At 48.8% G+C, this 23023-nt stretch overlaps 1 protein-coding gene across 9 annotated transcripts in view; it reads right to left on the bottom strand.

Annotated features, from left to right (window-relative positions):
* LOC144324901 (zinc finger protein 618-like) overlaps nucleotides 1–23023 on the bottom strand; it is a 65842-nt gene that overhangs the window by 10951 nt on the left and 31868 nt on the right. For 8 of the 9 annotated variants that reach the window (XR_013391502.1, XM_077922961.1, XM_077922965.1 and 5 more), the window contains 6 exons: nucleotides 21050–21139; nucleotides 20116–20193; nucleotides 17067–17156; nucleotides 11908–12081; nucleotides 4625–4705; nucleotides 583–660 (listed from right to left, as the gene is read on the bottom strand). Coding sequence is in view for 8 of the 9 variants with exons in the window: in XM_077922961.1 (XP_077779087.1) it covers nucleotides 583–660; nucleotides 4625–4705; nucleotides 11908–12081; nucleotides 17067–17156; nucleotides 20116–20193; nucleotides 21050–21139 (591 nt within the window). In the remaining variant the exon portion in view is untranslated. The remainder of the gene's footprint in view (nucleotides 1–582; nucleotides 661–4624; nucleotides 4706–11907; nucleotides 12082–17066; nucleotides 17157–20115; nucleotides 20194–21049; nucleotides 21140–23023) is intronic. The other variant, XM_077922967.1, reaches the window with a different exon arrangement.

Consider the following 23023-nt stretch of genomic DNA (forward strand, 5'->3'; position numbering starts at 1 on the left):
AGAAAGAAAGAAAGAAAGAAAGAAAGAGGGAAGGAGAGAAAGAAAGAGAAAGAAAGGAAGAAAGAAAAAGAAGGGAAGGAGAGAAAGAAAAAGATAGAAAAAGGGAAGGAGAGAAAGAAAGGAAGAAAGAAAGAGAAGGGAAGGAGAGAAAGAAAGAGAGGGAGGGAGAAAGGGAGAAAGAAAAAGATAGAAAAAGAAGGGAAGGAGAGAAAGAAAAAGGGAAAAAATAGAAAAAGGGAAGGAGAGAAAGAAAGAAAAAGAAGGGAAGGAGAGAAAGAAAAAGGTAGAAAAAGGGAAGGAGAGAGAGAGAGAGAGAGAGAAAGAAAGAAAGAAAGAAAGAAAGAGGGAAGGAGAGAAAGAAAGAGAAAGAAAGAAAGAAAGAAAGAAAGAAAGAAAGAAAGAAAGAAAGAAAGAAAGAAAGAAAGAAAGAGAAGGGAAGGAGAGAAAGAAAAAGATAGAAAAAGGGAAGGAGAGAAAGAAAGGAAGAAAGAAAGAGAAGGGAAGGAGAGAAAGAAGAGAGGGAAGGAGAAAGGAAGAGAGAAAAAGGAGGGAACGAGAAAGGGGAAAAGGAGGGAGGCTCACCGGCGTGCGACTGCATGTGCTCCAGCAGGTTGTTGTAGAACTGGAACTGGATCCCGCAGGCGCCGCAGGTGTAGGGCTCTGAGGGGGGAGAGAGGTTGCGGGTTCAAGAGATCCCCGGCCGGGATCCCGCTCTGATTGGCCGGGAGGGGAGGGGAGGCGGGGCTTGAGATCCTGGGTTCGAGATCCCGGGTTGTGGGTTCGAGATCCAGGGTTCAAGATCCCAGGTTGTGGGTTCGAGATCCTGGGTTGTGGGTTCGAGATCCCAGGTTGCGGGTTCGAGAGGCGAGATTCCTGCCTAGCCTCCCATTGGACGGGAGGGGAGGGGAGGCGGGGCTTGAGGTCCTGGGTTCGAGATCCCGGGTTGTGGGTTTGAGATCCCGGGTTGTGGGTTCAAGATCCAGGGTTCAAGATCCCAGGTTGTGGGTTCAAGATCCCGGGTTCGAGATCCCAGGTTGCAGGTTCGAGATCCCAGGTTGCGGGTTCGAGAGGCGAGATCCCTGCCCAGGCTCCCTCTCCCATTGGACGGGAGGGGAGGGGAGGCGGGGCTTGAGGTCCTGGGTTCGAGATCCCGGGTTGTGGGTTCAAGATCCAGGGTTCAAGATCCCAGGTTGTGGGTTCGAGATCCCGGGTTGTGGGTTCAAGATCCCAGGGTTGTGGGTTCAAGATCCAGGGTTTAAGGTCCTGGGTTGTGGGTTCGAGATCCCAGGTTGTGGGTTTGAGATCCCGGGTTGTGGGTTCGAGAGGCGAGATTCCTGCCTAGGCTCCCATTAGATGGGAGGGGAGGCGGGGCTTAAGATCCTGGGTTCGAGATCCCGGGTTGTGGGTTCGAGATCCCGGGTTGTGGGTTCGAGATCCCGGGTTGTGGGTTCGAGATCCCGGGTTGTGGGTTCAAGATCCAGGGTTCAAGATCCCGGGTTGGGGGTTCGAGATCCCGGATTGGGGGTTCAAGATCCCAGGTTGTGGGTTCGAGATCCCGGGATGTGGGTTCAAGAGGCAAAATTCCTGCCTAGGCTCCCTCTCCCATTGGACGAGAGGGGAGGGGAGGCGGGGCTTAAGATCCTGGGTTCGAGATCCCGGGTTGTGAGTTCGAGATCCCAGGTTGTGGGTTCAAGATCCCAGGTTGTGGGTTCAAGATCCCAGGTTCAAGATCCTGGGTTGTGGGTTCGAGATCCCAGGATGTGGGGTTCAAGATCCCAGGTTTCAAATCCCAGGTTGTGGGTTCGAGATCCCGGGTTCGGGGTTCGAGATCCCAGGTTGTGGGTTCAAGATCCCGGGTTCGAGATCCCAGGTTGTGGGTTCGAGATCCCAGGTTGTGGGTTCAAGATCCCGGGTTGCGGGTTCGAGAGGCGAGATTCCTGCCTAGGCTCCCTCTCCCATTGGACGGGAGGGGAGGGGAGGCGGGGCTTGAGATCCTGGGTTCGAGATCCCAGGTTGGGGGTTCAAGATCCAGGGTTCGGGATCCCGAGTTGTGGGTTCAAGATCCAGGGTTCAAGATCTCAGGTTGTGGGTTTGAGATCCCGGGTTGTGGGTTCAAGATCGAGGGTTCAAGATCCCAGGTTGTGGGTTCAAGATCCCGGGTTCGAGGTCCCGGGTTGTGGGTTCAAGATCCAGGGTTCAAGATCCCAGGTTGTGGGTTCGAGAGGCGAGATCCCTGCCCAGGCTCCCTCTCCCATTGGACGGGAGGGGAGGGGAGGCGGGGCTTGAGGTCCTGGGTTCGAGATCCCGGGTTGTGGGTTCAAGATCCAGGGTTCAAGATCCCAGGTTGTGGGTTCAAGATCCCGGGTTCGAGGTCCCGGGTTGTGGGTTCAAGATCCCAGGTTGTGGGTTCGAGAGGCGAGATCCCTGCCCAGGTTCCCTCTCCCATTGGACGGGAGGGGAGGGGAGGGGAGGCGGGGCTTGAGGTCCTGGGTTCGAGATCCCGGGTTGTGGGTTCAAGATCCAGGGTTCAAGATCCCAGGTTGTGGGTTCGAGATCCAGGGTTTAAGGTCCTGGGTTGTGGGTTCGAGATCCCAGGTTGTGGGTTTGAGATCCCGGGTTGTGGGTTCGAGAGGCGAGATTCCTGCCTAGGCTCCCATTGGATGGGAGGGGAGGCGGGGCTTAAGATCCTGGGTTCGAGATCCCGGGTTGTGGGTTCGAGATCCCGGGTTGTGGGTTCGAGATCCCGGGTTGTGGGTTCAAGATCCAGGGTTCAAGATCCCAGGTTGTGGGTTCGAGATCCCGGGATGTGGGTTCAAGAGGCAAGATTCCTGCCTAGGCTCCCTCTCCCATTGGACGAGAGGGGAGGGGAGGCGAGGCTTAAGATCCTGGGTTCGAGATCCCGGGTTGTGAGTTCGAGATCCCAGGTTGTGGGTTCAAGATCCCAGGTTGTGGGTTCAAGATCCCAGGTTCAAGATCCTGGGTTGTGGGTTCGAGATCCCAGGATGTGGGGTTCAAGATCCCAGGTTTCAAATCCCAGGTTGTGGGTTCGAGATCCCGGGTTCGGGGTTCGAGATCCCAGGTTGTGGGTTCAAGATCCCGGGTTCGAGATCCCAGGTTGTGGGTTCGAGATCCCAGGTTGTGGGTTCAAGATCCCGGGTTGCGGGTTCGAGAGGCGAGATTCCTGCCTAGGCTCCCTCTCCCATTGGACGGGAGGGAGGGGAGGCGGGGCTTGAGATCCTGGGTTCGAGATCCCAGGTTGGGGGTTTGAGATCCCAGGTTGGGGGTTTGAGATCCCAGGTTGCGGGTTCGAGATCCCGGGTTGTGGGTTCGAGATCCCGGGTTGTGGGTTCGAGGTCCTGGGTTGCGGGATCAAGGTCCTGGGTTCAAAGTCCCAGGCTCAAGGTCCTGGGCTGCGGGTTCGAGAGGCGAGATTCCTGCCTTGGCTCCCATTGGACGGGAGGGGAGGCGGGGCTTGAGATCGTGGGTTCGAGATCCCAGGTTCGAGGTCCCGAGTTTCAAATCCCAGGTTGCGGGTCCGAGATCCCAGGTTACGGGTTCGAGATCCCAGGTTTGAGATCCCAGGTTTGAGGTCCCAGGTTGTGGGTTCGAGATCCCGGGTTGTGGGTTTGAGATCCCAGGTTGTGGGTTCGAGGTCCCGGGTTGTGGGTTTGAGATCCCAGGTTCGAGGTCCCGGGTTTCAAATCCCAGGTTGCAGGTTCGAGGTCCCAGGTTGGTCCTGGGTTGTGGGTTCGAGATCCCAGGTTGTGGGTTCGAGATCCCGGGTTGTGGGTTCGAGATCCCGGGTTGTGGGTTCGAGATCCCGGGATGTGGGTTCGAGATCCCAGGTTGCGGGTTCGAGATCCCGGGATGTGGGTTCAAGAGGCAAGATTCCTGCCTAGGCTCCCTCTCCCATTGGATGAGAGGGGAGGGGAGGCGGGGCTTGAGATCCTGGGTTCAAGATCCCGGGTTCCAGGTCCCGGGTTCGAGGTTGTGGGTTCGAGATTCCGGTTGCGGGTTCGAGATCCCGGGGTTGCGGGTTCAAGGTGGGTTCTGGGTCCGAGTCGCCCGCCCCAGGGATCTCCCAGTCAACTTAGGGGGACACAGGCTTGCGGGTTCGAGATCCCGGGTTGCGGGTTCAAGGCGGGTTGCGGGATCGAGTCTCCCACCCCAGGGATCTCCCAGACCGCTTGGTGGGGCGACGGCGACCCTTTAAACCGCTTGGGGACCCCGTGGTTGCGGGTTCGAGATCCCGGGTTCGAGATCTCGGCTTTCAGGTTCAAGGCGGGTTGCGGGTTCGAGATCCTGGTTGCGGGTTCGAGATCCCGGGGTTGCGGGTTCAAGGTGGGTTCTGGGTCCGAGTCGCCCGCCCCAGGGATCTCCCAGTCAACTTAGGGGGATACAGGGTTGTGCGTTCGAGATCCCGGGTTGCGGGTTTGAGATCCCAGGTCGCGGGTTTGAGATCCCAGGTCGCGGGTTTGAGATCCCGGGTTGCGGGTTCAAGGCGGGTTGCGGGATCGAGTCTCCCACCCCAGGGATCTCCCAGACCGCTTGGTGGGGCGGCGGCGACCCCTCAAACCGCTTGGGGACCCCGTGGTTGCGGGTTCGAGATCCCGGATCCACTTACCGCTGGAGTTCTGGGAGCTGGAGTTGGTTTCCTCGTAGTTGTTCTGCAACTTGCTCTCCACCCTCCGGCTGAAGACGCTTTCTGTGGGAAGAGGGATCCAGTTTGGGGGGGTCAGGCTGGATCACCGCCTGGGATCCCTGTGATCAAATGGCTCTTTGGAAAGGATGTGAAAAGGGATCTGGGAGCAAAGAAGAGATCCTCTTTCTGGGAGGCTTTTTGGAAATAGGAGGAAGAGGATTGCTGGAGGTACAGGGAGAGGGATCCTGAGGAAGAGGAATCCAGGGGAAGAGGGATCCAGGGGAAGAGGGATCCTGATGAAGAGGGATCCAGGGGAAGAGGGATCCTGAGGAAGAGGGATCCAGGGGAAGAGGAATCCAGAGGAAGAGGGATCCAGGGGAAGAGGGATTCTGAGGAAGAGGGATCCAGGGGAAGAGGGATCCTGAGGAAGAGGGATCCAGAGGAAGAGGGATCCAGGGGAAGAGGGATCCGGGGGAGAGGGATCCTGAGGAAGAGGGATCCTGGGGAAGAGGGATCCAGGGGAAGAGGGATCCAGGGGAAGAGGGATCCTGGGGATTTGGGAAGAGGAATTTAGAGAAGAGGAATCTGGGTACTTGGGAAGAGGGATCCCGGAGGTTTGGGAAGAGGGATCCTGAGAAAGAGGAATCCCGGGGAAGAGAACTTTGGGAAGAGGAATCTGGGGAAGAGAAATTCTGTGGATTCGGGAAGAGGGATCCTGGGGATTTGGGAAGAGGAATCTGGGGAAGAGGAATCTGGGGAAGAGGGATCCTGGGGAAGAGGAATCCTGGGAAGAGGGATCCTGGGGAAGAGGAATCCTGTGGAAGAAGAATCCTAGGGATTTGGAAAGAGGAATCTGAGAAGAGGAATCTGGGAAATAGAAATTCTGTGGATTCAGGAAGAAGAATCCTGGAGAAGAGGGATCCTGGGGAAGAGAAATCCTGGGCATTTGGAAAGAGGAATCCTGGGGAAGAGGACTTTGGGATCCCTCTTCCCTAGGATCCCTCTTCCCTAAATCCCTCTCCCCAACTCCCCAAGATCCCGCGGGGATCCACTCGCCCCCTACCTGTGGTGGCCTTGCTCCCCGGAGATCCCGAATTCGGCGCCCGGAACATCTTTTGGGATTTGGGAAGAGGGATCCTGGGGAAGAGGGATTCTGGGAAATAGGAATCCTGTGGATTCAGGAAGAGGAATCTGGGGGAAGAGGAATTCCGGAAGAGGAATCCTGACGATTTGGGAAGAGGAATCTGGAGAAGAGGAATTTGGGAAGAGGGATCCTGGGGATCTGGGAAGAGGAATTTAGTCAAAAAGAATCTGGGGAAGAGGAATTTGGGAAGTGGGATCCTGGGGAAAGGGAATCTGGGGAAGAGGAATCCTGGGAAGAGGGATCCTGGGGAAGAGGAATCCTAGGGATTTGGAAAGAGGAATCTGGGAAGAGGAATCTGGGAAATAGAAGTTCTGTGGATTCAGGAAAAGGAATCCTGGGGAAGAGGGATCCTGGGGAAGAGGACTTTGGGATCCCTCTTCCCTAGGATCCCTCTTCCCTAAATCCCTCTCCCCAACTCCCCAGGATCCCCCGGGGATCCCGCTCGCCCCCTACCTGTGGTGGCCTTGCTCCCCGGAGATCCCGAATCTTTGGGAAGAGGGATCCTGGGGAAGAAGAATCCTAGGGATTTGGGAAGAGGAATCTGGTGAAGAAGGATCCTGGGGAAGAGGAACCCAGGAGAGAGGAATCCTGGGGATTTGGGAAGAGGGATCCTGGGGAAGAGGGATCCTGGGGAAGAGTAATTTAGGGAAAAGGAATCTGGAGAAGAGGAATCCTGAGGATTTGGGAAGAGGGATCCTGGGAAGAGGAATCCAGGGAAGAAGAATCCTGGGGATTTGGGAAGAGGGATCCTGGAGAAGAGGAATCCTGAGGATTTGGGAAGAAGGATCCTGGGGAAGAGTAATTTAGGGAAAAGGAATCTGGAGAAGAGGAATCCTGGGGATTTGGGAAGAGGGATCCCGGGAAGAGGAATCCAGGGAAGAAGAATCCTGGGGATTTGGGAAGAGGAATCTGGTGAAGAGGGATCCTGGGGAAGAGGAACCCAGGAAAGAGGAATCTGGGGATTTGGGAAGAGGGATCCTGGGGGAAGAGGACTTTGGGAAGAGGGATCTGGGGAAGAGAAACCCAGGAAAGATGAATCCTGGGGACTTGGGAAGAGGAATCTGGTGAAGAGGGATCCCGGGGAAGAGGAATCTGGGGAAGAGGAATCCTGGGGATTTGGGAAGAGGGATCCTGGGGAAGAGGAATCCTGAGGATTTGGGAAGAGGGATCCTGGGAAGAGGAATCCAGGGAAGAAGAATCCTGGGGATTTGGGAAGAGGGATCTGGGGGAAGAGGAATTCAGGAAAAGGGATCCTGACGATTTGGGAAGAGGAATCTGGAGAAGAGGAATTCAGGAAGAGGGATCCTGGGGATTTGGGAAGAACTTAAGGAAGAGGGATCTGGGAAGAGGAGTTCTGGGGATCTGGGAAGAGGGAATTGAGGGAAGAGGGATCCTAGGGATTTGGGCAGAGGAACCCGGTGAATCTGGATCCTCTTCCCTAAATCCCTCTTCCCAAATCCCTGGGATCCCTCTCCCCCAACTCCCCAGGATCCCCCTGGGATCCCGCTCGCCCCCTACCTGTGGTGGCCTTGCTCCCTGGAGATCCCGAATTCGGCGCCCGGAACATCTTTTGGGATTTGGGAAGAGGGATCCAGGGGATTTGGGGAGAACGTAAGGAAGAGGGATCTGGGAAGAGGGAATTAGGGAAGAGGGATCCTAGGGATTTGGGCAGAGGAACCCGGTGAATCTGGATCCTCTTCCCTAAATCCCTCTGCCCCAACTCCCCAGGATCCCCCCGGGGATCCACTCGCCCCCTACCTGTGGTGGCCTTGCTCCCCGGAGATCCTGAATTCGGCGCCCGGAACATCTTTGGGAAGAGGGATCCTGGGGAAGAAGAATCCTAGGGATTTGGGAAGAGGAATCTGGGGATTTGGGAAGAGGAATCGGGTGAAGAATATCCTGGGGAAGAGGAACCCAGGAAAGAGGAATCCTGGGGAAGAGGGATCCTGGGGAAGAAGGATCCAGGGAAGAGGAATGTAGGGAAAAGGAATCTGGAGAAGAGGAATCCTGAGGATTTGGGAAGAGGGATCTGGGGAAGAGTAATCCAGGGAAGAAGAATCCTGGGGATTTGGGAAGAGGAATCTGGTGAAGAGGGATCCTGGGGAAGAGGAACCCAGGAAAGAGGAATCTGGGGATTTGGGAAGTCCTCTTCCCCAATCCCTAGGATCCCTCTTCTCGGAAATCCTCTTCCCCAACTCCCCAGGATCCTCCGGGGATCCACTCGCCCCCTACCTGTGGTGGCCTTGCTCCCCGGAGATCCCGAATTCGGCGCCCGGAACATCTTTGGGAAGAGGGATCCTGGGGAAGAGGAATCCTAGGGATTTGGGAAGAGGAATCTGGAGAAGAGGAATCCTGAGGATTTGGGAAGAAGGATCCTGGGGGAAGAGGACTTTGGGAAGAGGGATCTGGGGAAGAGAAACCCAGGAAAGAGGAATCCTGGGGATTTGGGAAGAGGGATCTGGTGAAGAAGGATCCTGGGGAAGAGGAACCCAGGAGAGAGGAATCCTGGGGATTTGGGAAGAGGGATCCTGGGGAAGAGTAATTTAGGGAAAAGGAATCTGGAGAAGAGGAATCCTGAGGATTTGGGAAGAGGGATCCTGGGAAGAGGAATCCAGGGAAGAAGAATCCTGGGGATTTGGGAAGAGGGATCCTGGGAAGAGGAATCCAGGGAAGAAGAATCCTGGGGATTTGGGAAGAGGAATCTGGTGAAGAGGGATCCTGGGGAAGAGGAACCCAGGAAAGAGGAATCTGGGGATTTGGGAAGAGGGATCCTGGAGAAGAGGGATCCTGAGGATTTGGGAAGAAGGATCCCGGGGAATTAGGAAGAAGGATCCTGGGGGAAGAGGAATCCTGGGGAAGAAAAATCCTGACGATTTGGGAAGAGGAATCTGGAGAAGAGGAATTCAGGAAGAGGGATCCTGGGGATTTGGGAAGAATTTAAGGAAGAGGGATCTGGGAAGAGGAGTTCTGGGGATCTGGGAAGAGGGAATTGAGGGAAGAGGGATCCTAGGGATTTGGGCAGAGGAACCCGGTGAATCTGGATCCTCTTCCCTAAATCCCTCTGCCCCAACTCCCCAGGATCCCCCGGGGATCCACTCACCCCCTACCTGTGGTGGCCTTGCTCCCCGGAGATCCCGAATTCGGCGCCCGGAACATCTTTTGGGATTTGGGAAGAGGGATCCAGGGGATTTGGGGAGAACTTAAGGAAGAGGGATCTGGGAAGAGGGAATTGAGGGAAGAGGGATCCTAGGGATTTGGGCAGAGGAATCCGGTGAATCTGGATCCTCTTCCCTAAATCCCTCTGCCCCAACTCCCCAGGATCCCCCCGGGGATCCACTCGCCCCCTACCTGTGGTGGCTTGCTCCCCGGAGATCCTGAATTCGGCGCCCGGAACATCTTTGGGAAGAGGGATCCTGGGGAAGAAGAATCCTAGGGATTTGGGAAGAGGAATCCTGAGGATTTGGGAAGAGGAATCTGGAGAAGAGGAATCCTGAGGATTTGGGGAGCAGGATCCTGGGGGAAGAGGAATCATGGGGAAGAGGACTTTGGGAAGAGGGATCTGGGGAAGAGAAACCCAGGAAAGAGGAATCCTGGGGATTTGGGAAGAGGAATCTGGTGAAGAAGGATCCTGGGGAAGAGGAACCCAGGAGAGAGGAATCCTGGGGATTTGGGAAGAGGGATCCTGGGGAAGAGGGATCCTGGGGAAGAGTAATTTAGGGAAAAGGAATCTGGAGAAGAGGAATCCTGAGGATTTGGGAAGAGGGATCCTGGGAAGAGGAATCCAGGGAAGAAGAATCCTGGGGATTTGGGAAGAGGGATCCTGGAGAAGAGGAATCCTGAGGATTTGGGAAGAAGGATCCTGGGGGAAGAGGAATTCAGGAAGAGGGATCCTGACGATTTGGGAAGAGGAATCTGGAGAAGAGGAATTCAGGGAAGAGGGATCCTGGGGATTTGGGAAGAATTTAAGGAAGAGGGATCTGGGAAGAGGAGTTCTGGGGATCTGGGAAGAGGGAATTGAGGGAAGAGGGATCCTAGGGATTTGGGCAGAGGAACCCGGTGAATCTGGATCCTCTTCCCTAAATCCCTCTGCCCCAACTCCCCAGGATCCCCCCGGGGATCCACTCGCCCCCTACCTGTGGTGGCCTTGCTCCCCGGAGATCCTGAATTCGGCGCCCGGAACATCTTTGGGAAGAGGGATCCTGGGGAAGAAGAATCCTAGGGATTTGGGAAGAGGGATCTGGGGATTTGGGAAGAGGAATCTGGTGAAGAGGGATCCTGGGGAAGAGGAACCCAGGAGAGAGGAATCCTGGGGATTTGGGAAGAGGGATCCTGGGGAAGAGGGATCCTGGGGAAGAGGAATTTAGGGGAAAGGAATCTGGAGAAGAGGAATCCTGAGGATTTGGGAAGAGGGATCCTGGGAAGAGGAATCCAGGGAAGAAGAATCCTGGGGATTTGGGAAGAGGAATCTGGTGAAGAGGGATCCTGGGGAAGAGGAACCCAGGAAAGAGGAATCTGGGGATTTGGGAAGTCCTCTTCCCCAATCCCTAGGATCCCTCTTCTCGGAAATCCTCTTCCCCAACTCCCCAGGATCCCGTGGGGATCCACTCGCCCCCTACCTGTGGTGGCCTTGCTCCCCGGAGATCCCGAATTCGGCGCCCGGAACATCTTTGGGAAGAGGGATCCTGGGGAAGAAGAATCCTAGGGATTTGGGAAGAAGGATCCAGGGGGAAGAGGACTTTGGGAAGAGGGATCTGGGGAAGAGAAACCCAGGAAAGAGGAATCCTGGGGATTTGGGAAGAGGAATCTGGTGAAGAAGGATCCCGGGGAAGAGGAACCCAGGAAAGAGGAATCTGGGGATTTGGGAAGAGGGATCCTGGGGGAAGAGGACTTTGGGAAGAGGGATCTGGGGAAGAGAAACCCAGGAAAGAGGAATCCTGGGGACTTGGGAAGAGGAATCTGGTGAAGAGGGATCCCGGGGAAGAGGAATCTGGGGAAGAGGAATCCTGGGGATTTGGGAAGAGGGATCCTGGGGAAGAGGAATGTAGGGAAAAGGAATCTGGAGAAGAGGAATCCTGAAGATTTGGGAAGAGGGATCCTGGGAAGAGAAACCCAGGAAAGAGGAATCCTGGGGATTTGGGAAGAGGAATCTGGTGAAGAAGGATCCTGGGGAAGAGGAACCCAGGAGAGAGGGATCCTGGGGATTTGGGAAGAAGGATCCCAGGGAATTAGGAAGAAGGATCCTGGGGGAAGAGGAATCCTGGGGAAGAGGAATCCAGGGAAGAAAAATCCTGGGGATTTGGGAAGAGGGATCTGGGGGAAGAGGAATTCAGGGAAGAGGGATCCTGGGGATTTGGGAAGAATTTAAGGAAGAGGGATCTGGGAAGAGGAGTTCTGGGGATCTGGGAAGAGGGAATTGAGGGAAGAGGGATCCTAGGGATTTGGGCAGAGGAATCCGGTGAATCTGGATCCTCTTCCCTAAATCCCTCTTCCCAAATCCCTGGGATCCCTCTCCCCCAACTCCCCAGGATCCCCCTGGGATCCCGCTCGCCCCCTACCTGTGGTGGCCTTGCTCCCCGGAGATCCTGAATTCGGCGCCCGGAACATCTTTGGGAAGAGGGATCCTGGGGAAGAAGAATCCTAGGGATTTGGGAAGAGGAATCTGGGGATTTGGGAAGAGGAATCTGGTGAAGAGGGATCCTGGGGAAAAGGAACCCAGGAGAGAGGAATCCTGGGGATTTGGGAAGAGGGATCCTGGGGAAGAGGGATCCTGGGGAAGAGGAATTTAGGGGAAAGGAATCTGGAGAAGAGGAATCCTGAGGATTTGGGAAGAGGGATCCTGGGAAGAGGAATCCAGGGAAGAAGAATCCTGGGGATTTGGGAAGAGGAATCTGGTGAAGAGGGATCCTGGGGAAGAGGAAGCCAGGAAAGAAGAATCCTGGGGATTTGGGAAGAGGGATCCCGGAGAAGAGGAATCCTGAGGATTGGGGAAGAAGGATCCCGGGGGAAGAGGAATCTGGAGAAGAGGGATCTCTTCCTCAGCAATCCTCTTCCCCAATCCCTGGGATCCCTCTTCCCTCAATCCCTCTCCCCGGGATCCTCCGGGGATCCACTCGCCCCCTACCTGTGGTGGCCTTGCTCCCCGGAGATCCCGAATTCGGCGCCCGGAACATCTGGAGCTGGGAGGCGCCCGACGGCGCCCGGTGCAAGAGGGCGGAGCAACGGATGATTGACGCCGCCGGCGCCTTCTTCCCGGCGTGCGATTTGACGGCCACCAGGAGCGGCGAGCGGGAATATTCTGGAAGACACGAGACCGGATCCGGGTTCGAATCCGGATTTGAACCCGGATCCTCGGGGTTTTGGCGCAGATTCAAATGTGGATTCTTGGGGTTTTGTACTAGATTCAAACCCGGATTCCTGGGGATTTGGTCTGGGTTTGAACCCGGATTCATTGGGTCTTGCACCAGATTGGAAGGTGGATTCCTGGGGTCTTGCACTGGATTCGAACCTGGATTCCTGGGGTCTCATTCTGGATTCGAACCCGGATTCATTGGGTCTCCAACTGGATTCGAACCCAGATTCCTGGTGTCTCTTCCCAGATTCCGCCCCGGATTCGAACCCAGATTCTAGGGGTCTTATTCTGGATTTGAACCCGGATTCGTTGGGTCTGGCACCAGATTTGAAGCCGGGTTCATGGGGTCTCTTCCCGGATTCAAACCCGGATTCTTGGGGTCTCATTCTGGATTCGAACCTGGATTCATTGGGTCTCCAACTGGATTCGAACCCGGATTCCTGGCATCTCTTCCCAAATTCGAACCCGGATTCCTGGTGTCTCTACCCAGATTTCGCCCCGGATTCGAACCCAGACTCTAGGGGTCTTATTCTGGATTTGAACCCAGATTCCCAGGGTTTCACTCCAGATTCAAGCCCTGATTCTTGGGGTTTCGTTCTGGGTTCGAACCTGGATTCCTGGGGTTTTGCCCCAGATTTGAACCCGGATTCCTGGGGGTTTGGTCTGGGTTTGAACCCGGATTCTTGGGGTTTTGCACTAGATTTGAACCCGGATTCATTGGGTCTTGCACCAGATTCATGGGGTTTTGGTCTGGGTTTGAACCCGGATTCATTGGGTCTTGCACTGGATTTGAACATGGATTCTTGGGGTCTTATTCTGGATTTGAACCCGGATTCGTTGGGTCTTGCACCAGATTTGAAGCTGGATTCATGGGGTTTTGGTCAGGGTTTGAACCCGGATTCTTGGGATTTGGCGCAGATTCAAATCTGGATTCTTGGGGTTTTGCTCCAGATTTGAACCCGGATTCCTGGGGGTTTGGTCTGGGTTTGAACCCAGATTCTTGGGGTTTTGCACCAGATTTGAACCCGGATTCTTGGGGTTTTGCACCAGATTTGAACCCGGATTCATTGGGTCTTGCACCAGATTCATGGGGTTTTGGTCTGGGTTTGAACCCAGATTCTTAGGGTTTTGCACCAGATTTGAACCCGGATTCATGGGGGTTTGGTCTGGGTTTGAACCCGGATTCATTGGGTCTTGCACTGGATTTGAACATGGATTCTTGGGGTTTTGGTCTGGATTTGAACCCGGATTCTTGGGGTCTGGCACCAGATTCGAACCCGGATTCTTGGGGTTTTGGCTCAGATTCAAATCTGGATTCTTGGGGTTTTGCTCCAGATTTGAACCCGGATTCATGGGGGTTTGGTCTTGGTATGAACCTGGATTCTTGGGGTTTTGGCGCAGATTCGAATCTGGATTCTTGGGGTTTTGTATCAGATTCGAACCCGGATTCTTGGGGTTTTGGCGCAGATTCGAATCTGGATTCTTGGGGTTTTGCACCAGATTTGAACCGGGATTCATGGGGGTTTGGTCTGGGTTTGAACCCGGATTCTTGGGGTCTGGCACAAGATTCGAACCCGGATTCTTGGGGTTTTGGCTCAGATTCAAATCTGGATTCTTGGGGTTTTGCTCCAGATTTCAACCCGGATTCATGGGGGTTTGGTCTTGGTATGAACCTGGATTCTTGGGGTTTTGGCGCAGATTCGAATCTGGATTCTTGGGGTTTTGTATCTGATTTGACCCCGGATTCTTGGGGTTTTGGCGCAGATTCGAATCTTCATTCTTGGGGTTTGGTACTGGATTTGAACCCGAATTCTTGGGGTTTTGGCGCAGATTTGAATCTGGATTCTTGGCGTTTTGTACTGGATTCGAACCCGGATTCTTGGGGTTTTGGCGCAGATTCGAATCTGGATTCTTGGGGTTTTGTACTGGATTCGAACCCGGATTCTTGGGGTTTTGGCGCAGATTCGAATCTGGATTCTTGGGGTTTGGTACTGGATTCGAACCCAGATCCATGGGGTTTTGGTCTGGATTTGAACCCGGATTCATTGGGTCCTGCACCAGATTTGAACCTGGATTCATGGGGTTTTGGTCTGGGTTTGAACCCGGATTCATTGGGTCCTGCACCAGATTTGAACCCGGATTCATTGGGTCTTGCACCAGATTCATGGGGGTTTGGTCTGGGTTTGAACCCGGATTCTTGGGGTTTTGCACCAGATTTGAACCCGGATTCCTGGGGGTTTGGTCTGGGTTTGAACCCAGATTCTTAGGGTTTTGCACCAGATTTGAACCCGGATTCATGGGGGTTTGGTCTGGGTTTGAACCCGGATTCGTTGGGTCTGGCACCAGATTTGAACCCGGATTCATTGGGTCTTGCACCAGATTCATGGGGTTTTGGTCTGGGTTTGAACCCAGATTCTTAGGGTTTTGCACCAGATTTGAACCCGGATTCATGGGGGTTTGGTCTGGGTTTGAACCCGGATTCATTGGGTCTTGCACTGGATTTGAACATGGATTCTTGGGGTTTTGGTCTGGATTTGAACCCGGATTCGTTGGGTCTGGCACCAGATTTGAAGCCGGATTCATGGGGTCTCTTCCCGGATTCAAACCCGGATTCTTGGGGTCTCATTCTGGATTCGAACCCGGATTCATTGGGTCTCCAACTGGATTCGAACCCGGATTCCTGGCATCTCTTCCCAAATTCGAACCCGGATTCCTGGTGTCTCTTCCCAGATTTCGCCCCGGATTCGCACCCAGATTCTAGGGGTCTTATTCTGGATTTGAACCCAGATTCCCAGGGTTTCACTCCAGATTCAAGCCCTGATTCTTGGGGTTTCGTTCTGGGTTCGAACCTGGATTCCTGGGGTTTTGCCCCAGATTTGAACCCGGATTCATGGGGGTTTGGTCTGGGTTTGAACCCGGATTCTTGGGGTTTTGCACCAGATTTGAACCCGGATTTGTGGGGTTTTGCCTTGATTCGAACCTGGATTCCTGGTATCTCTTCCCAGATTTGAACCCGGATTCATTGGGTCTCAATCTGGATTCGAACCCAGATTCCTGGGGTATCTTCCCAGATTTGAACCCGGATTCATTGGGTCTCAATCTGGATTGACTCTGGATTCAAACCCGGATTCTTGGGGTCTTCCTACACATTCGAACCCGGATTCTTGGGGTTTTGGTCTGAATTTGAACCCAGATTCCCTGGGTTCGAACTGGGATTCCTGGGGTCCTGCACCAGATTTGAACCCGGATTGTCGGGGTTTTGCCCTGGGTTCGAAACAGGATTTTTGGCGTCTTGCACCAGATTCAAATCTTGCACTGGATTTGAACCCGGATTCGTGGGGATTTGCCCCAGATTTGAACCCGGATTCCTGGGGTTTCGTTCTGGATTCAAACCTGGATTCCTGGGCTTTTGAACCGGATTCGAACCCGGATTCCTGGGGTTTCCCCCCAGATTTGAACCTGGAGTCTAGGGGTTTTGTACCGGATTCAAACCCGGATTCCTGGGGTTCCACCCCAGATTTAAATCCGGATTAACTGGATTTGAACCCGGATTCTCGGGGTTTTGGTCTGTATTTGAACCCGGATTCTTGGGGTTCTGCACCAGATTTGAACCCGGATTCTTGGGATCTTGCACCGGATTTGAACCCAGATTCTCAGGGTTTTGCACAGGATTTGAACCCGGATTCTTGGGGTCTTGTACCAGATTAGGACCTGGATTCCCTGGGTTTGAACTGGGATTCCTTGGGTCCTGCACCGGGTTTGAACCCGGATTCTTGGGGGGTTTCATTCTGGATTCAAACCCGGATTCTTGGGGTTTGCCCCAGATTTGAACCTGGATTCCTGGGGTCTCATTCTGGATTTGAACCCGGATTCATTTGGTCTCCAACTGGATTCAAACCCGGATTCATTGGGTCTCTTCCCGGATTCATTGGGTCTCAATCTGGATTCAATCCGGATTCCAACCCGGAATTCCAGGGTTTTGCCCCGGATTCGAACCCGGATTCCTGGTGTCTCCTCCCACATTCGAACCCGGATTCATTCGGTTTCAATCTGGATTCGAACCCGGAATCCCGACTCTCTTCCCAGATTTGAACCCAGAATCCCAGTGTCTCTTTCCAGATTTGAACCCGGATTCTTGGGGTCTCAATCTGGATTTGGACCCGGATTCATTGGGTCTCAAACTGGATTCCAACCCGGATTCATTGGGTCTCAAACTGGATTCCAACCCGGATTCATTGGGTCTCAAACTGGATTCCAACCAGTTTGGGATCCGGATTCATTGGGTCTCAAACTGGATTCCAACCCGGATTCATTGGGTCTCAAACTGGATTCCAACCAGTTTGGGATCCGGATACATTGGGTCTCAAACTGGATTCCAACCCGGATTCATTGAGTCTTAAACTGGATTCAAACCAGTTTGGGATCCGGATTCATTGGGTCTCAAACTGGATTCCAACCCGGATTCATTGGGTCTCAAACTGGATTCCAACCAGTTTGGGATCTGGATTCATTGGGTCTCAAACTGGATTCCAACCCGGATTCATTGGGTCTCATACTGGATTCAAACCAGTTTGGAATCCGGATTCATTGGGCCTCAAACTGGATTCCAACCCGGATTCATTGGTTCTCAAACTGGATTCCAACCCGGAGTCATTGAGTCTTAAACTGGATTCAAACCAGTTTGGGATCCGGATTCATTGGGTCTCAAACTGGATTCCAACCCGGATTCATTGGGTCTCAAACTGGATTCGATCCGGATTCATTGGGTCTCAAACTAGATTCAAACCTGATTCCCGGTGTCTCTTCCCAGATTCGAACCTAGATTCTTGGGATCTGGCCCCGGGTTTGAGGGAAGGAGGTAGGGATCCGCCCCCCAGATCCCCAGGGGAAATCCGGCCCCCCGGCCCCGGGTGCGAATCCGGTTTACTCACTGATCGGCGCGTGAAGAGCGACGTGTTCCTGGTAAGGAGTGTAGTATTTATATTGCTTGCCGCAGAATTCGCACGTGTAGCTGCCGGTTTCTGTGGGGAGAAAAGAGGAGTGAGATCTCGGGGATCCCCCAAGGAGATCCAGCCAGATCCCCAGGAATCCCCCAGAACCCGAGTCCCTTCCCGGATTCGAACTGGATGCTTCGAACTGGATTTTTCCAGATTCGAACCCGGATTCTTGGGGTCTTGTTCTGGATTCCTCCAACTGGATTTCCCCGATTCGAACCCGGATTCTTGGGGTCTGGACCCCGATTCGAATCCGGATTCCAATCTGGTGCCAGACCCCAAGAATCCGGGTTCAAACCCAGACCCAAACAGGAGCTGCCGGTTTCTGTGGGGAGAAAAGAGGAGTGAGATCTCGGGGATCCCCCAAGGAGATCCAGCCGGATCCCCAGGGATCCCCCGAATGGGAGTCCCTTCCCAAACTGGAGCACAGTCGGTCTCCTTTCACAAATCGGAACCCGGATTCTCGGGGATTCGAACCCGGATTCTTGGGGTTTTCCACTGGATTCGAACCCGGATTCTCGGGGTTTTGTACTGGATTCGAATCTGGATTCCTGGGGTTTTGCACCGGATTCGAATCCGGATTCTTGGGGTTTTCCACTGGATTCGAATCCGGATTCCTGGGGTTTTGCACCGGATTCGAATCCGGATTCCTGGGGTTTTGCACCGGATTCGAATCCGGATTCCTGGGGTTTTGCACCGGATTTGAATCCGGATTCTTGGGTTTTGCACCGGATTCGAACCCGGATTCTTGGGGTTTTGCACTGGATTCGAACCCGGATTCTTGGGGTTTTGCACTGGATTCGAACCCGGATTCTTGGAGTTTTGTACTGGATTCAAAGCCGGATTCTTGGGGTTTTGTACTGGATTCGAATCTGGATTCCTGGGGTTTTGTACTGGATTCGAACCCGGATTCTTGGGGTTTTGTACTGGATTCGAACCCGGATTCCTGGGGTTTTGTACTGGATTCGAACCCGGATTCTTGGGGTTTTGCACCGGATTCGAACCCGGATTCCTGGGGTCTCATTCTGGATTTGAATGATAGTAACATTTACTACTATTATTATTATTATTATTATTATTATTATTATTATTATTATTATTATTATTATTATTATTACAATTATCAATTATCATTATTATTATCATCATTATTATTATTATTATTACAATTATCAATTATTATTATTATTATCATCATTATTATTACAATTATCAATTATTATTATCATTATCATTATTACAATTATCAATTATTATTATTATTATTACAATTATCAATTATCAATTATCTATTATTATTATTATTAGTATTAGTATTAGTATTATTATTATTATTATTATTATTATTACAATTATGAATTATTAGTATTATTATTATTATTATCATTATCATTATTATTATTACAATTATCAATTATTATTATTATTATCATTATTATTATTATCATTATTATTATTACAATTATCAATTATTACCGTCAATGATCATCAAAACATCAGCTAATAATCATATTAATTGTGATTAATCTCAAGATCAACCGTTCTTCGTATCAATTATTAATATCAATTGCGATCGATATCCATTTCTATTAAGATCTATTATTTTCAATATCGACGATTTATTCTTGCCTTTCATAATTCTTATTCTTATATTCAATATCAATTACGAATATCTATCATTATTCTCTTTGATTATTACTATCCATTTATTATTATTATTATTATTATTATTATTATTATTATTATTATTTCTTATAGTATTATTAATGTTTTAATCTCTATTATTACTATTATTTTTAATCTTGATGACTTTTAATCTCAATTATACATTTAATATCTATTATTATTACTATTATTATTACTGTTTTTAATATTTATTATATATTTAATATCTATTATTATTACTATTATTACTATTACTATTATTATTATTATTATTATTATTATTTCTTATAGTATTATTAATATGTCTTCTTACGATCTATTATTTTAGATCCCTTATTGTTTTTAATCTCTATTATTACTATTATTTTTAATCTTTATTACTTTTAATCTTTTATATATTTAATATCCATTCTTATTACTATGATTATTACTATTATTATTACTGTTTTTAATATTTATTCTATATTTAATATCTATTATTATTATTATTATTATTATTATTATTATTTCTTATAGTATTATTAATATGTCTTCTTACGATCTATTATTTTAGATCCCTTATCGTTTTTAATCTCTATTATTACTATTATTTTTAATCTTTATGACTTTTAATCTCAATTATACATTTAATATCTATTATTATTACTATTATTATTACTGTTTTTAATATTTATTATATATTTAATCTCTATTATTATTTTTACTTTTATTATTATTATTGCTTTTTATTATTATTACATTATTATTTGTACTATCGTTGTTATTAATTATTATTATTATTACTATTACTTTTTTTTATTATTACTATTATTATTTGTACTATCGTTGTTGTTATTAATTATTATTATTATTATTATTATTATTATTATTATTATTACTATTACTTTTTTATTATTATTATTACTATTATTATTTGTACTATCGTTGTTGTTATTAATTATTATTATTATTATTATTATTATTATTATTATTATTATTATTATTACTATTACTTTTTTATTATTATTATTACTATTATTTGTACTATCGTTGTTGTTGTTATTTATTATTATTATTATTATTATTATTATTATTATTATTATTATTATTATTATCCCTTTTCTCTCTTTTCTTAGTCAAACACAGAATGATCTCCATTCCCTCCTTTCCCACAAGCCCGCCAGATCCCGGGATCGAGTCCCGCCCTCCGGATCTCCCCGCCCTACCAGATCCCGCCTCTCGAACCCGCGTCCCCCCCTAGCCTTGGAACAGATTCCCGGAGGGACCCGGCCGGTTCGGAAAGCCGGCGGATCCCTCAAACCGGATCCCCGGAACCTCGTACTTGGACCGATCTTCTGGAAAGGTTCCGGATCCTCTTCCTTCACCTCGTCTTTGGCCACCATGGCCTGGTCATAGGGATCTGGAAGAGAAGAGCAGGGAGGGTCGTTCCGGATCTCGGGGATCCCCGGATCTCCGGAACGCCCTTCCCAGGTTCCCCCGGATCCTGGCCTGTCCGCACAGATCCTCCCGGCGTTCCAGATCCCAACCCGTTCCAACGGATCCTGGGCCGTCTGGCCGGATCCTCCCGGTATTCTGGATCCCAACCCATTCGAACGGATCCTGGACCGTCTGGCCGGATCCTCCCGGTATTCTGAATCCCGACCCGTTCGAACGGATCCTGGACCGTCTGGCCGGATCCTCCCAGCACTCCAGATCCCAACCCGTTCAAACGGATCCTGGACCGTCTGGCCGGATCCTCCCAGTATTCTGGATCCCGACCCGTTAAAACAGATCCTGGCCCATCCGCCCAGACCCTCCTGGCGTTCTGGATCCCAGCCTGCCCAACCGGATCCTCCCGGCTTTCTGGATCCTGACCCGTTCAAACAGATCCTTCCAGTGCTACGGATCCCGGCCCGTCTGAACAGATCCTCCCAGCGTTCCGGATCCTGGAACACCCGCCCGGATCCTCCTGGAGTTCCGGATCCCGACCCGTTCGAATGGATCCCAGCCTGTCCGCCGGATCCTCCAGATCCCGGGTTCCCCCGCCACTGGGAACCCCCCCAAAGGAAAAAAAATGAATTTCCCGCAGCCCGATCCCGAGAAAAGGGATCACGGGGGCGATCGGACTCGGGATCCAGTCGCCGGGAGTTCCACAGGATCCGAATCCGCACTACCAAATCATTTCCTGGGATCGTTCCGGGAAAACGCCGGAGGGAACCGGGAGGCAGGGGGGATCCGGAGCGGGGGATCCGGGGGATCCCTGGCGATCTACTCACCGTCGACCGCGTGGAGATCGCGGTGCTCCTGGAAGCAACTGTAGTATTTGTACTTCTTCCCGCAAATGTCGCAGGTGTAGCGGAAGTTGTCTGGCGGGATCAGGGGAGAAAGAGATTCAGCGGATTCCCAGGAGATCCCTCCCCAAAAGAGATCCGGTAATAATACTAATACTAAATACTATTAATAATAATAATAATAATAATGACTATAACTGTTATGAAGAATATTTAATATGCTGCCCATCTGGAAGAAAAAGAGATTCGGCGGATTCCCAGCAGATCCCCCCTCGAGAGAGATCTGGTAATAATAATAAAAATAATAATAATAATAATAATAATAATAATAATAATACTAAATACTATTAATAATAATAATAACCGACTATAACTGTTATGAAGAATATTTAATATGCTGCCCATCTGGAAAAAAAGAGATTCGGCGGATTCCCAGCAGATCCCCCCTCAAGAGAGATCCGGTAATAATAATAACAATAATAATAATACTAATACTAAATACTATTAATAATAATAACTGACTATAACTGTTATGAAGAATATTTAATATGCTGCCCATCTGGAAAAAAAGAGATTCGGCGGATTCCCAGCAGATCCCCCCTCAAGAGAGATCCGGTAATAATAATAATAATAATAATAATAATAATAACTATTAATAATAATTACTATAACTATAATTAATATGAATAATATTTAATATGCTGCCCATCTGGAAAGAGATTCGGCGGATTCCCAGCAGATCCCCTCTCAAAAGAGATCCGGTAATAGTACAAAATACTATTAATAATAATGACTGTAACTATTATTAATATTAAGATTATTTAATATGCTGCCCATCGGGAAAGGAAGAGATTCGGCGGATTCCCAGGAGATCCCCCCCTCAAGAGAGATCCGGTCATCATCATCATATCATCTAATAATTACTATTATTATTATTATTATTAACCATAAACACTAACTATATTAGTAATAAATGATAATATTGATAAATACTGATAATAATAATTACTATCACTATTATTAATAATATTTAATATGCTGCCCATGTGGAAAGAAAGAGATTCGGCGGATTCCCAGGAGATCCCCCCCTCAAAAGAGATCTGGTAGTAGTAGTAGTAATAATAATAATAATAATAATAATAATAATAATAATAATAATAATAATATATTAAGAATTAAGATTTATATTAATAGGGTTAATAATATTGCTATTAATATTAATATAAATAGCAATAATTAACAATTAATAATATTAATAATAGTAATAGTAATAATAGTAGTAGTAATAATAATATATTAAGAATTAAGATTTATATTAATGGGATTAATAATATTGCTATTAATATTAATACAAATAGCAATAATTAACAATTAATAATATTAATAATAGTAATAGTAATAATAGTAGTAGTAGTAATAATAATAATAATAATAATAATAATAATAATAATAATAATAAAGATTTATATTAATGGGATTAATAATATTGCTATTAATATTAATACAAATAGCAATAATTAACAATTAATAATATTAATAATAGTAATAGTAATAATAGTAGTAGTAGTAGTAATAATAATAATAATAATAAAGATTTATATTAATGGGATTAATAATATTGCTATTAATATTAATACAAATAGCAATAATTAACAATTAATAATATTAATAATAGTAATAGTAGTAGTAGTAGTAATAATAATAATAATAATAAAGATTTATATTAATGGGATTAATAATATTGCTATTAATATTAATACAAATAGCCATAATTAACAATTAATAATATTAATAGTAATAATAGTAGTAGTAACAGCAATAATAATAATAATAATAATAATAATAATAATAATAATAATAATAATAATAATAAATATCCTGCCCATCTGGCCGAGTTTTCCCAAAATAATATTTTTATTTCTATCAGTATTAACATTTATATAGAATTATAATATAATA

The sequence above is a fragment of the Podarcis muralis genome, chromosome W (assembly GCF_964188315.1).
Source record: "Podarcis muralis chromosome W, rPodMur119.hap1.1, whole genome shotgun sequence".
In the NCBI taxonomy this organism is placed as follows: domain Eukaryota; kingdom Metazoa; phylum Chordata; class Lepidosauria; order Squamata; family Lacertidae; genus Podarcis; species Podarcis muralis.